The sequence below is a fragment of the Pyrgilauda ruficollis genome, unplaced genomic scaffold (assembly GCF_017590135.1).
Source record: "Pyrgilauda ruficollis isolate IOZ18807 unplaced genomic scaffold, ASM1759013v1 scaffold23, whole genome shotgun sequence".
Classification (NCBI taxonomy): Eukaryota; Metazoa; Chordata; class Aves; order Passeriformes; family Passeridae; genus Pyrgilauda; species Pyrgilauda ruficollis.
This window is the reverse complement of record NW_024522539.1, coordinates 6,672,759-6,686,968: the sequence shown is the minus strand read 5'-3', so window position 1 is coordinate 6,686,968 and position 14,210 is coordinate 6,672,759. Positions and strand designations below refer to the sequence as shown.

At 46.4% G+C, this 14,210-nt stretch overlaps 1 protein-coding gene across 2 annotated transcripts in view; it reads left to right on the top strand.

Annotated features, from left to right (window-relative positions):
- The window catches only part of NTRK3 (neurotrophic receptor tyrosine kinase 3), a 203,699-nt gene that overhangs the window by 66,132 nt on the left and 123,357 nt on the right, over positions 1-14,210 (top strand). For both annotated transcript variants that reach the window (XM_041469251.1, XM_041469252.1), the window contains exons 9-11: positions 2,834-2,857; positions 3,654-3,724; positions 5,420-5,522. In XM_041469251.1, the coding sequence (XP_041325185.1) occupies positions 2,834-2,857; positions 3,654-3,724; positions 5,420-5,522 (198 nt within the window). The remainder of the gene's footprint in view (positions 1-2,833; positions 2,858-3,653; positions 3,725-5,419; positions 5,523-14,210) is intronic.

Below are 14,210 nucleotides of genomic sequence, written 5' to 3'. Positions count from 1 at the left end.
TAGCTTGCATTTGAAATGATTAAAGCTGGATGCAGCGGTGTCAGGATTGTTTTCTTTCTGAATGCAATATGTGCAATTCCAGGATGACAGGGCTACAAAAGATGCGACAGCTCAATTAGTCACTTTGCATCAGTTTGCTGGGATTTCTTAACTGATTGCTTGGAATTCCCTGTTGCACTCCCTGGTGATTCACAGCTTAAGTGCAAAAAAAAAAAAAAAAGCATTTGAGTACATGAAGATCCATCTCTGGGAAGCGCTGTAGAGACTTTTGTGATGGCCTGTCTGCTCTGTGGGAGCATCCCTGACAGTGCAACACCATGCTGGCCATCATGGAGTTAAGATCTGTGCTGCCTTCAGGAATGATGCCATGAGAAAGTGGCAGCTCTAAATTGGCCCCTGCAGCCCAAGAAAATCCAGCAAAATAGGGCGTTTGCTAAATATAGCAAAATACCAACGGTACTCTCATTTATTATTTATATCACACCATATATGTACACAGAGTTTTCCCGCAGGTCAAATATCATAAATGCAAACCCAAATCTCTGCCTTGAAGATCTGACAATTGAACAAATGAGCTGATATGGATGGGAGTGGAAAATTTGTATTCTGACTTCAAGGATGCTGCCCTGTTTGACTATCTGACCTATTTATGTTTCCTTCTGTCAGGGCAGAAGAGCTTATCAAATGTAGGTGGGTGAGGAGAGATGCACAGGTTTGCAATCTCAGCTCTGTCAGGTCCCACCTTTGTGACTCAATTTGCCCAACTGTGAAACGAGGGCAGCTCCTAAGTAGGTGCTAGACCTGCAGGAAAGGGAGGCAGATATGCTGTTCTGGAGAGCTGATTTTGGAAAGGGATCTGAGCCACGCTGTGGTGTGGAAAATCACATTGATGTTTGAAGAGCATCCTGTGTTAGAGGCTCTGGGAGAACGGGGTTCTGTGAATATAGGTAAAATATTGCCCTTGTGAATGCAGCTCCACCCATGTGCTGTTGGTGTGGGGGGCTTACTGACGCTGAACCATCTCTCAGCAGGAACTGACCCATTCCCTTTATTTCTTCTGATCCAAAGTCCCAAGCCATTCCTCACCCTGGCAGGCCCTGTCAGCCCAATGCAGGATGTAATTTACTTTCCTTGAAGCTTGTTGCTTCGTCCGCTACCACAGCTGGCATATACATTCACTGCAGCTGACGTTTATAATTTCCCATTTGAAGGTAGATTCCTTCAGAAAATGCCACTGAAGGTTCCCCAGCGTGGCTCATTCAAGCCCCTTGTTGCTTACAGCAATTCACACGTGCAAGGACTTTGCTGTCACTACCCAGGGTGAGATTATTATTCTTAATTAATTAATGAAAGCACAGTGCCTGGAAAACTTTGTCAGCATAGAATAGGAACCATGACCATGTGTTTTAGCACTCCCTGGTCAAAAACCCCTCATCCACGCTGAGAGGAGCAAGGTGCTGTTAGAAGCTGGGAACTGAGACATGTAAGCTGCATGCTATATCTGCCTTCTCTCTGATGCTGCAGGGCAGTGGCTCCCAGGACAGATTTGTGTCATTTCCTGTAAAAATCTCATTGCATGTTGTCATTGGTATCTCTGCCACAGGCTACCAACTCCTTATTTAATCCACAAAGGTTAATGTACCTGTGATGAATGTTCAGTTCTTTGAGAACTTCTCACAGAACTCAAGTCAGCCTAAATTTCTTGGCTATTTTTTATGCTTTGAAAAATAACGTTTAATGGAAAAAGAACCTTTTTGTGAATTTCTGTTGAATTTGCTTAGTCCAGCAGAGAAAAATAGAAAGGGAAAAATGTAGAAGCAGCACGAATTTTATGACTAGACTCTGACTTAATAGAGAAGAAAAAGTGTCCAAATAATTTTTTTTCTTTTTTTCCCTCTTGCTAGAAAAAGCTAAGGAAAGTTACTCTTCTGCTTGACTTAAAATAAAAATATTTGTTCAGATTTTTTCCCCTGGTTTGTAAAGCCATGTTTGTCACCTGGGGTTTGTTTTACACTCCCAAACCTCACCCATGCTCCAGTGTGAGCATTCCAGCATCCTTCCAGAAGCCCTCTGCCAGCAGAGCTGTGTAAACTCCAGTTAATATTTGGCTCAGTTTTTACATGGGCAAGTGAATTGGAAGCACTCTGTGTAAACTGAGTGTCACCAAGGGCTTTGGACCTCACTGTCTGGGGCCTCGGCCACCTCTGGAGCTGAAGGAGCTTTGCTGAACAGACTGGAGCAGTCAGCAGGCTGACAGCAGGGCCTGCTCTGGGTGTCTCGGGCAAGAGGCAGCTCTTGGACAGCCACAGCCTCCCTGTCCAGTTCAGAAGCTATCAGCTGTTCTGGGTGGCTCATGAGTAGCAGGTCACAGGAGGTCTCCTCTAACTCCCAGCCCCAAGCTGGGCTCTCCTCCATGGGAGCTGGTCCTCAACCTTGAACGATTTTATCCGTGGGTGCACACTGCCATGCAAGGCACAGCCTGTTTCTCTCCCCTTCACCTTCATCCTGCAGAGCCCTGTGTGTCTGTTGAGCTGTGCTGAAGGCAGGGGTGTTTACCCACCATTCAAAAGCGCTACTTGTTCTCCATTTTGGCCTCACAGTAGTATCCCTCCCTCCTCTTTCAGCCCAAGGTTCTCCATCCTGACCTCCAGCATGTCCTGCTGGCACATGCGCTGCAATTTCCAGGAACAGCTGCCCAAGAGGAAAAAATATGAGAAGTTGGTTTCCTGGGCTCTTAGGGGTGGTGGAGGATATCTGAAGTGGGTGGGGAAGGAGACCCCTCTCCCTTTGCTGTGCTGCTAACTGTGTTGCTTCTCTCTTTGTCCTTTCGCAGAGAGTACGGACAGCTTTGTCTCAAGTAAGTGTCTCCTTGCCTTTTGGATACTGTGGCTGGTTTATTTCTCTTGTTTCCCTTCCCCTATGTGATTTACATAGCAAGAATGAGGAAGCCAGAAGCAGGCTGGTGGAGGATACACATGGCCCTGGCTTCCCTGTGCCATGAACAAGATTGTTGGGGAGCTTGTGACCAGCTCAATAATCTCAGGAGACTAGGAGGTGTTCATCTGCCTCTAGTGGTTCCCAAAGAAAGTCCTGTAAAGGAAATGATGGTTGGTTGTGCTGTAGCAAAAGGGATCTTAAGTTCATGCAGGCTGGGCTGTCCCCAACAACAACATCTCTCTGGTGTGGGCTGGGATGAGAAGCAGAACTCAATTCTGTCATGTTTCTTCAGCAGATTCTTCCCTCCCTCCAAAAAAACACCACACACCGCAAAAAAACATTCAACTTACTCTTTGTTCAGATCAAGTTTTGCTGGGGTCAGTTGTGTTTTAACCCTACTTAGCTCAGTAGATTTTTGAAAACTAGGAACAGGACTCAAGGGTGGTGGGAACCTATTCCAGGACACCAGACACCCAAATGTTTCTTATTTGTGAGGCTGGAACAACATCAGCAGGGTGCTGGTCTGTGTTTTCTCTGCTGATGCGCACAGGGAACTCTCTGATGGTTGATTTGTGCCTTCTCAAACAGAAAGTTGCAGCCTATTTTGGGGTGAACTGAATTTCCTCAGGCCAGGCACTGCTGTTGGAATGTGCTGGTGCCTTGGCAGTCCCACGGGAGCCAAACTGAGTTTTCTGTCTTTGGTGTTTTGGTTTCAGTCGGTGATTATGAAGTGAGTCCCACCCCACCAATCACTGTGACCCACAAACCAGAGGAGGACACTTTTGGGGTGAGTTCTGGTCTCTTCTCTACAGAACTGCTCAGTATTTGTGTTTCTCTGCTGTTTTGAGATGTTTGCAAGGGAGATCTCTTCCTTTATGACTCAAGACAGCAATCAGAAGGGTTTTGTGGCTTGTGTTGGGCAGGTAAAATAGTGACACAAACCATCTGATCCTCTTGGGTCTGCAGTGTGGAACCAGGGAACCCTTTGAAAATAAGGCATCCTGTGAAGTCTGTGCTGGCAGGGTCAGGAATTCTCACTCTTAAAAAGTAGCACCCAGAGAACAAACAAGCAGGAAATTGTGTGTTTTGGACTGCTATTGATCTGTTAAGCTTAGCCTGGTGAGGGACCTGGGTTTAGTTTGGTTCAATTCTGTCAATGTCTGTTTGCCCTCTCTCCTGCTGTGCAGGACAGGCCTAAAATGAAAAAGAAAAGTAAGTCTAGGGCTTATCACATCTCAGCATTGTCTTTCTTCTGCAGAATCCCAGTAGAAAAAAGAAAAAAAATGTGCATAAGTATTAGAAGAAAAAAATTAGCATGTTACACAATTGCTCTAATTCTGTGAAAGTTTTAAGATACTGAAATCCACAAGATGTCAACAGAACAAGCAAAAGTTAGTCTACCCTGGTTTCAGTTCTCATCTAACAGAAAACCTCCTTTAACTGAAGTGAAAGCTTTGAACTGCGAGTATGGAGTAATAATGTGCACTGGTTATTAAATATAAAGTGCAGAAAACAAGCTGGGGATGAAAATAGAGTGTAAAATAAAAATTTAAAAATATTATAGCAAATGTACCGAGAGCAGGGAAAAGGATTGCAAAATGAAATTACTTCTTCTTAGTTAAGTGATGAATTTTCTATTATAGCAGAATACAGTTTTGTAAAAGGAAGCAAAGTCTAAATGCATCACAAGACCTAGTACAGAACAATTGGACACATGCCAGAGAAATTGTTGTTTACATCAATGCAATAAAAAGTATTTTGAGCAAAGACTTGAAGGAATAAATATTCATAAATATTAAAATGAGCCTGGGATTGCAAACCCTTTAGGGCAAGGAGGTTTCTTTCCCTGCTTGTATACTGCCACAGTGGAACCACAGTTCCAGTGAAGGACTTGGACATTGCCCTACTATAAATATTTACTAGTAAAATTACAATAAATAGGGAACTGTTAGAGGCTTTTGGAAAACTCAGATGTTTTACAGGGAAAAACTCCTTAGTTCTACTTAATTTCTTCTGTTTTCTCTTTGTGTTGTGTTATTTTCCCTCACTCTGTCTTGAGGGATTTTTGGATGGAGGCAGAATTGTGCTCCCAGCTGAGCTTTGAATACCTTCAGTGTTGTGATGCCATGGCAAAGAGGTGATGTCAGAAATGGAGGCTTGGGGTGTGATGCAGAAGGGAGAGCCCAGGCATTGGAGCAGAGGCCTTTTTTCCCTGAAGATATAGGGAGTGAGAGGCTGGGAAACTGGTACCAGAGCAGCATCACTGGTGGGAAGATCCCAGACCTCCCAGTCCTGCAAAAAAGCCTGTAAAGCTGTGCCAGGGCCTGCTGCTTTAGCTTGTGTTTTCCTCCATAGCTGATATCCACAGGGGTGTAGCAAATAGTGTGAGCCTATAGAAAGGCTAACTGGGCAAGGAGGTGCTGTAGTTCTGATTCAGACTCCTAAATTCCTCTGTTTTGACTCTAAGGCTTTTTCCTTCCAGGTTTCCATAGCGGTTGGCCTGGCAGCTTTCGCTTGTGTCCTCTTGGTCGTGCTCTTTATTATGATCAACAAGTATGGCCGGCGGTCCAAGTTTGGGATGAAAGGTAGGTGCAGTTGCCTTCCCCAAGCAGGAAGCACCTTCCAGGATTGCCCAGCTCTTATAGCACACGTGGAAAGGTGTTGTGGCTTTATTCCTGCAATGCAAAGCGCTCTAAAGGGGGTGCAGTCCTCTTTTGTTTGTTGAGAGAGTAATGGAGAGAAGTGGGCTGGTGCTTCTCACCTGTGTGAGATTCTGTGGGCAGAAATGTGGATGTGTGTTCCTTCTGAGTACATAACTGCACCTACAGGTTGTCCAGGAGAGCTTTGAGTCTGCTCCCTCCAGCCCTGCATTGTGTTCAGGACAGCAGGGTCTTGGGTGAAATCTGTTTTATGGACTTGGTGGTGCACTGGCTGCAGAGCACAGGGTGTGCAGGGGCGACAGAAGGATGTGAAATTGGTTTGAGTTCTCTTGGGAAGGCAGGTGCAGCCACTCTGTGCCTATCTCTGAGTGAGGACTGAGATGCTGCTGTCACTTTATGTCCATACTGGGAAGGCAGTGGTGTGGAAGGTCACTTTCTGATGACTCTCTGATGAAAGGTTTTCTCCTCTGTGTCATGAATAATGACTAGAAATTTATTTCAAGTGTCACTGATAGTGACTGCGAAGTGAGAAGGTGTTTGATGTTTGCCAGGCAGAACTGGTCTCTGTCCTAGGGGCACGAGCTCTGTGGTGAGACAGAGCCAATGCCAGAAGCAGATAATTCTGTGCCATCTGCTTTTTGTGACTCTGCTGGTACCTCCAGCTGGGCAGTGTTGGTGGTGCCCGGTGAAGGCTGAAGGAAGAGCCTTCACATGACAAAGCAGTTCCCAGCCTAACTGGTGGCTCAGGCATGCACTGTTTGAAGCCAGGCTTTGACAAACACAGCCTTCTCCCAAGGCTCCCGAGCCTCTGCCTATTTCCTGGCCTTGCTGTGATCTCTGCTTCAGGGCAGGTTGATAGGTTTGGGAATGTTCCCTGCACTTGCCTAGGACTTTGTTTTCTTCACGTAGACATTTCCTGAGTGGGTCCAGATGGGATTCTGGCTGGAGTTTCTCCTGTGCATCCTATGGAGATAGAAGACAGGACATTTAATTAAATAGTGAATCTTCTGCACCAACTTAGGAATATTTAGTCCATATGTCCAGTGATAAGAACCATCTGGTGGAGTGTACTGACTGGTGGGTGGAGTAGAGGAATGGAAGACATGGTTCCTGGGATCAATTCCCAGCTCTTCTACTGACTCACTTAGTGGCCATAGGCAATTAGCTGTCTTAACCTCTGCCTCTGCTCTAATTTCCCCATCTGTAAAACTGGGATGATGCTATGTGCTTTCTGGAGGGATTTGTCAGAACACTTTGGAAGTACTTGGGCATGTGCCACTGATGGAGCTTTGAGATACAAATATGAAAAGGAAAAGTAACATCTGACTGCAGTGGAAGAATCAAAGGGGAGTGAAGTGAGCCTAATGTGAGTAACAAGTCTTGGTGAACAGATGTTTGTATGTGTTTGGAGGTGTTTGGATAAGTATGTCAGTGGATATTCTGCATTCCCAGAAACCAGAGGGGTGCCATAATGGGCTCTTGTGTGTGAAGTTTAATGGAGGAAAAATTGTTTAGCTAGAAAAGTCGGCTTTCCTCCTCATCATGCCATGTTTCTTCCAATTCTGATTTGAAACCACGACCCTGCAAGTTTGTACAAGTTTTATTGGCTTTGCTTGGAGAAATAGAGTTAACAGAGGACAAATACATCTTCAAAACCGGGGAGATTATTAAGTCACAATTGTCACAGGCACCACCTTACACCTCAGCTACTCACACTGCCCAAACTCTGCTCTGTTCAGTTAACTCTTGGGCAGGAGACACCCTTTGTGGCACCCAGTGTGTTATCAGTTACTAACAAAAAAAAAAAAAATCCAAACACTGAGTCTTTTTGGGCAAGTGCATCCCTGATTTGGGAGCTGTTTGTTGCCAGCTGATATATTGCCACTTGTTGTTGAAATCCCAGCTTGGCAGGCCTGCAGGAGCAGGTTTTTCCTGTTGATTTTGTCAGATGCAGAACATTGTGTGCTCGCGTTGGACATGTTACCTAAAGCACCTCATGAGTCTTTCTGAGTACATCTTTTTCCTTCTGCTTCTCCAAGTGTTGAGCAGATGGTGTATTTCCTAGAGAGAGGTGAGCGTGGACTGACAAAGTTGGATGTCACGTTGCATTTGGAAGGCTCCCTGGGCCAGCCTGCTGGATTGCCCACCAACCTTAGAACCAGGCTGCCAAGTGTCCAACACCCCTTTGTGGAAAGAAAGGCGTTGTGGCTTGAGGGATGTGTGCTGGGAGAAGACTCCGAGGGGATGATCTGTCCACTTTTGTCTTCTTCTGGCTGGTGGCACACCCTCGGAGCACTGCAGCAGAGCCCTGATGGAGCCAGGCTGGGTTTCTGATCCAGAGTGGGAAAACCTGTGGAGCTAAGCATGCCTCCACTGGGCTGGAGCCTGCTGGATTGCCCACCAACCTTAGAACCAGGCTGCCAAGTGTCCAACACCCCTTTGTGGAAAGAAAGGCGTTGTGGCTTGAGGGATGTGTGCTGGGAGAGGACTTTGTCTTCTCCTGGCTGGTGGCACACCCTCGGAGCACTGCAGCAGAGCCCTGCCGGAGCCAGGCCGGGTTTCTGATCCAGGGTGGGAAAGCCTGCGGAGCAGAGCGTGCCTCCACTGGGCTGGAGCACTGGCACCAACAAAAGCTCCTTTGAGAGCGGCTCTGACGCGCTGTGCTGCTCAGCCGAGCTCGCCCAGCCTGGCTCCCGGCCATCCCTCTGGCCTTCCCCTGCTCCCTCCGGAGAGGGCATTCATTAGCGCGGAACGGCGGAGGTCAGAGCCCCTTTCTGGCCGCTTTGGCTGCTCTGGCTGGGAGGGAACGGGGTGGGCTGAGGCAGCTGGGGGGAGCCGGGAGCTCGCTGGAGCTGGGGTGGTGGAGGCGGCAGGGAAATGGCAAACAAAGCTCCTTTTTTGTTGTGGAAAGTGGTGTTCCGTGAGCTACAGAGAGGCAGCGGAGCGAAAGCCACTGGGAGAAATGAATGTTAAAACTGAGACTCGTTGAAGTTGCAGAAATGCAGCCACTTGCTGAAGGGTGTTGTACCCAGAGGAGGGGCTGGGATGATTTTTAAAGCCTTGTGTTAGTGTGGGAAAAAGAAGAGGGTCTTAACAAACAAGAAATTGAAATTTGGAGTATTTTAGTTTACTCTGTGTCCCAAGGGGATGGTTTTTTTTGGATGGAGTAGACCACATGGGAAGAAGGAGACCAATGTCCTGCTCTCAGTTGCTACTTGCTCCAGCTCTGGTCCCAACTCAGTGTCCCACGTTTCCTGAGTGCCCACACAAGGTGGAAAGCTTTACACCTCACCTCCTGGGGTCAGGCTTGTCACTACAACCTTTGTAAACAGTGTCTTCCAATCCAAGTTTAATCTCAGCAAATGACAGGAAATGAAATTTTGTAGTATAATAAAAAAAGCCACATGCATGTCTCAGGACTACGAAAAATTAAATTTCATGAAAGAATAATAATGGCACAGAAAAGATCTGGGGCATACAAAATGTTTGGATGGCACAGTGATGGAGGCTGTAAATACTTAGGTTGATGGATTAAAATATATTCCCCTTGTAGTTGTTTTCTGTTGCATTTGCAACTGCCTCGGAATGAAGGACGTGTACTCATGCATATCTGTGATGTATTCCTGGTGCTGCACAACTTCAGTAAAAAACAAATGGAGTTAGCTGAGATATGCAGAGAAAGGTGCTAGAGAAAATCTAGAGACAAGAGCACTTGTAGTTTTGCTGAGATTAACTGTTTCCCAGGCTCTGAGATTAAAAAATACTTCCATTGTCCAAACAAGATTTTCTTCCTTGAGTGGAGCCAGCGCCAGATAATGGTTCAGACTTGGTTACAGCTGGCAAAGACTTGATTGGTTTTTAATCTGATTTCCTAAAGAAATAAGGCGTGTGATCATGCTGCCTCTCTGCACACACACAAGTGTGTGTGCACAGCTCTGCCTGCCTGCATTTCCCCTTTCTGTGCTGCAGCTTCTGCATGTGCTGGCCACTTCCACCCAGAGGAGAGGGAACAGGACTTAGAGACGCCTTTACAGGGATCATGGAATTATAGGAACTTAATAGAAAGACAACTCGGGTGATGTCCTGCTGATAAAAATGCCTCAAGGCTTTCTGGACATTGGAGAATTCATCTGGAAGCTCAGCCTTGGACAGAAAACCACAGGGATCAGGCTTTCAGGGGGTCTGCTGTGCTGGGTGGTGTGCACGTGTGTGCACATGCATGTATGTGTTTTCTTTCTGAATAAACAGAAACAGCAAGGAGTGGGGGAGACCAAATGAACAGTAAACAAATACTGCCCACGCTTTCTGTAATGTTTCAGGAATCCCATTGCTATCAGTTTATTTGATATTTGCTCTAATAGCCCTGATCAAAGTGCTGGCACTGCTGATGTGCATGTGGATGTCAGAAATACTTGCAGAGCTGTTCCATTGTAATTTAGTGTTAGTTAAAAGGTACTTAAAGCAGTTGCCTATTTGATTATGATTGGGGGCCATTAACATTTTTTTCCATAAACAGATGGTTACTGTCCGCTGAGTTGATTGCAGAACAATTCCAGAGTTTTAATTCAGGAGGAGCTGCTCCTGCAAAGATATCTTTGGTGCCTGGCTTTTTGCTTTTGTTGATTTGGATTTTTAATTTATTTTTTAGCTTTTTTCTTTTCTTTTTTTTTATTTTCCTCTTTCATTATGTAATTATTGCCATAAGTTCAAATATATATATATATATATATCTCAAAACAACGATCTACCTTTCAGATGAGGTTTAATTCTGCCCCAAGCCTGGCTATAATCATACACTGATTTTATTTTCTTTTTTTTCTCTCTCTTGATTATTGTTGTATAGGCATGGAAAAACCCTCTGCAGCTTGTACAGCCTGCATATCAAGGGTTTGCTGCTCAGGAGAAATCTGTGATCAGGGCCCTTTCATTCCTTCCTCCTGGGAGCCTGCCATGTAGTGGGAGCAGGAAGAAAGAGCAAAGTACTATCAATCTGGCACAGCTACAGGAGAGAAACAGCCATACATCAGCAGCCACGGCTAATTCCAGGCATTTGGGATGTATGGCTCTCCAGAGCAACGGGCTGGGAATGGGAACCCGTTGCTGCTGTGTTCTTAGAGCTGGGTGTGAGATGTTCTGAGCCCCCTGAAACATCTGAGCAGAGTGGCTGCATGGGACTGATGGAATTCGGGGGTTCTCCTTGCTGCTGTCCTTCAGTTTGTTTGCAAATACCCTTGGTATACTTCTACTCCTCAATATTACTTGGGTTTATTTGCCTGGGAAGAGGATTGAAAGGGCATGTGGTTTCACTGGGGCTTCCTTCTATAAATACCTGCTTATACTCTGCTGCAGTGCAAGCTGTGCTATTTTTGTGTTTATTTATTTAATGCCTTCAAGGTGATAAAGCATAAAGCTCTTTGAGATGCTGAATATTGCTTTCTATGACTGCCTGAAAGTAAGTTGTAGACTGGTGGGGGTCACTGTCAGTGTTACCTTCTCCAAGGTAACAAGCAACAGGTAACAAGCAACAGGTCAAGAGGACAAGGCCTCAAGCTGCACCGTGGGAGGCTTGGATATTAGGAACAATTTCTTCACTGACAGGGTGGTCATGCATTGGAACTGGCTGCTCAAAGAAGGGGTGAAACCACTGCCCCTGGAAGCATTAAAAAAACATGGATGTGGCACTTAGGGACACGTATAGTGGTAGAACTGACAGTGTTAGGATAATGGTTGGACTTAATTTTCTTAGAGATCTTTTCCTGCTTTAATGGTTTTATGGCAAGTGTCTCCCCCTCTGCTGTGCCATGTAGTCTGTAACTGGTGTGGTGGCAGCAAGGGACAGCTGCTATGAAGCCGTGGGTTCCGTGGCAAACCTTTGAGAGATCCCACCTGTCCCCTGAGCTGCTGTGACTGTGACAGGCTTCTGCTTCTGCTCTTTGCAGAGGCAGATCCACGCTCACTCCAGCAGTGAAATGCTCGCACCTTGTCCCTCAGTTCAGGTGGTGCTGCTCTGGTGAAGGCTTGGAAGGTCACACTGTTCCTTGGGGCTGTCTGAAGGGGCAGGGAGACACCTTTGGCTGGACAGGTGCATTGAATGACCCTGCAGAAGAAAAGGTCAGGATTTATTTAGATCTAGAAATAAAACATTTTCCCACTCCCAGAAGTATTAATAGGTTATTTATAAAGGAAATGTAAAGTGCACTGACCAGCCATTATTTATTTCCATTTCAAAACCCAGGTGTCTTTTTTAGGCCACTGCTGAAAGCAGGAAAAAAAAAAAAATCCATGGTGTTTAGGTGACCCAAGAAGGCCCAAGCTTGTTTCACAGCTTATCCCTGCAGGCTCTTCCTCCCTGTGCATGACCTCCCTCACTCGGGGTGCGGTCCGTGTTTGCTCCAGTCCCCGGCTGGGTGCTCGACCCTGGGTGCACCACTCGCCCTGAGGGAGCCCCATGGCAGAGCTGGTGTGTGCCCAGGGCAGCTCAGCATCAGCAGGGTCTCCTCACAGACTTTCACAACCACTTCTCACACTGTGTTAGAAGCTGCATGAGTGACCCTCATCTTACCTGTGATTCTGCATCAGCTGAGGTGCTGGAAAGAGATCGGCATTTATTTATTTTTTAATGCATTTTTTTAAATTGAAGTGTCCTATTTCCAGCCTCAGAGCATTGGCTTTTCCACCAGCAAAGCACTATCAATTGGCAGGGCTGGGGATGCTGCTCCTTGTAGCACTGTGCTGGCTTCTGCCTCTGTGTAAACCTGTAGGAGTGAGAGGGTGAGAATGAGCCATGGCTGCTTCCCTCAGACCACGCGGGTGGGAAGATGTCCTTCACCCACTCACCATCCAGGAGCAGCTCAATTCCCCAAGTCCTCACCAACAGCTTGCACCCATCTTTGCCACAGCTGTGAGATTGCCCAGGCTCAGCCACCTCAGCAGCCTCCCCAAAGGACCATGCAGAAGGTGCCATTCCTCCCAGGGCCCCTCTCCACAGCACTGATGCTCCTGCCTGCCCTTTCCTCGCCTCCATGGTTCCAGCCTCTCTTTGCTGCTGGTTCTGATGGTCTCTGTCTGTGCTCGCATGGCTTTGCTTTAGTGAAAGATGCTGGAATGACAGCAGAGAGCCAGAACAATTCTGTTGATCTCCAGAACAGGTACTACATACTGCAGCATTTTGTTTAACCAACAGGACTAAGTCTGATGAAGACCCAGCATCTCCACAAACCTTGTGTCCTGTGCACTCTCGTGTGCCTCTCTGTAGGCAGCCAAGGACCAGACAAATAAATGCAAACTTTGATGTGGCTTTAATAAGGTGCAGGGCAGTGTTGAAAGGACCAAAGGACTTAATTAATATTTTAGTTGTGGTTTGTACTGCACTTGTCCAGTTATTCTTTGAAAAAGGTTTTGCTGCTGCTAATGCTGATAAATGGTCCTCTGGGAGGATGTCCCTGTTGAATTTATCACCTTTTTCTCCTCATGACTTGCTGCAGGACTGTTGTTCATTTATGTGGTATTTAGCCAGGGATGCAGAAATCTGTCACTCTGTCCTTAAACCCTAGAGCAGGAGAGCTTTGCACTTTGTCAGGGGACAGGTGACTGTGATGTAAATGCAGGATTGGCAAGGGAAACCTTGTGCAGCTGTGAAGGCAAATGGAGAGAAGAAAAAGTGCTGCTTGGTTTTGAACCTGGGATGAATGTGCTTGAAGGAGTGCCTAGAAATTCAGAGGCAGTGGAATAAACTCCCAAGGGAATAGATAAGAGCTGTCACCTGGGCTGTTCAAGCTTTGACTGGTAAAAGCACTGGGGAAGCAAATTGTAGAGAGCACTGGAGCATCTGATGATCTAATGGGCTTGTTCCATCTCCAAGTTCTATTTCTTGTGGTGCAATAGAGAGCCCATCTATGTCCAGGACAGTTCCAAAAACCTCCATCAGCAGCACCAGTATTTAGCATTTGTTGATGGAAGTTGGATGCTCAGGCATCTAATTTCAATCTACAACCATGCTATTAAGAATCAATGGACCAGAAGATAATGCCTGTACACAAAAGCAGCTGGGTAGTATTTTGTGCACAGGAGAAATAAATCACATTTGGAGTCTCATATTTTGTGTCTGAGGAGCAAGGTTATAATCCAGTTTCTCTTTGGGACAGTGGTCTTCAATTTAAGCCATGGCCTTGGATAATGTAGTAGAATAAAGGGATAGTCTGTTACCCTGAACCTGTCCTATGAAAAGGGACTCAGCATGTCACTCAAACTGGCCACAGGTCTTTCTTTGGACTCAGTGTATGAGACATGGCTGCTGTCAGGGTGATTGAGGGGTAGCAAGCTGAGAATGATGCCCACTACACCCCCAAAAACTCATCCCAGCCTCATCATCTGCTGTCAATGTGCTCTGCTCCACACCCAGGCTGTGTTGCAGGATCTCCCCTCTGCTCTCAGCCTTGTGGCATGAGAAGGGCTTGGAGCTGGGCATTTCCTGTGTCTCACAGCCCCTCTATCTGCTGGAACCTGGTAGCACCAGAAAAGCTTTACTCTGGCCCTGCACCCACAGGAGTTACCAGCCTCTTCTGGAAGGGACTGTTTCACATGAGGACCCTCACACTGCAGCCCAGCATCTCA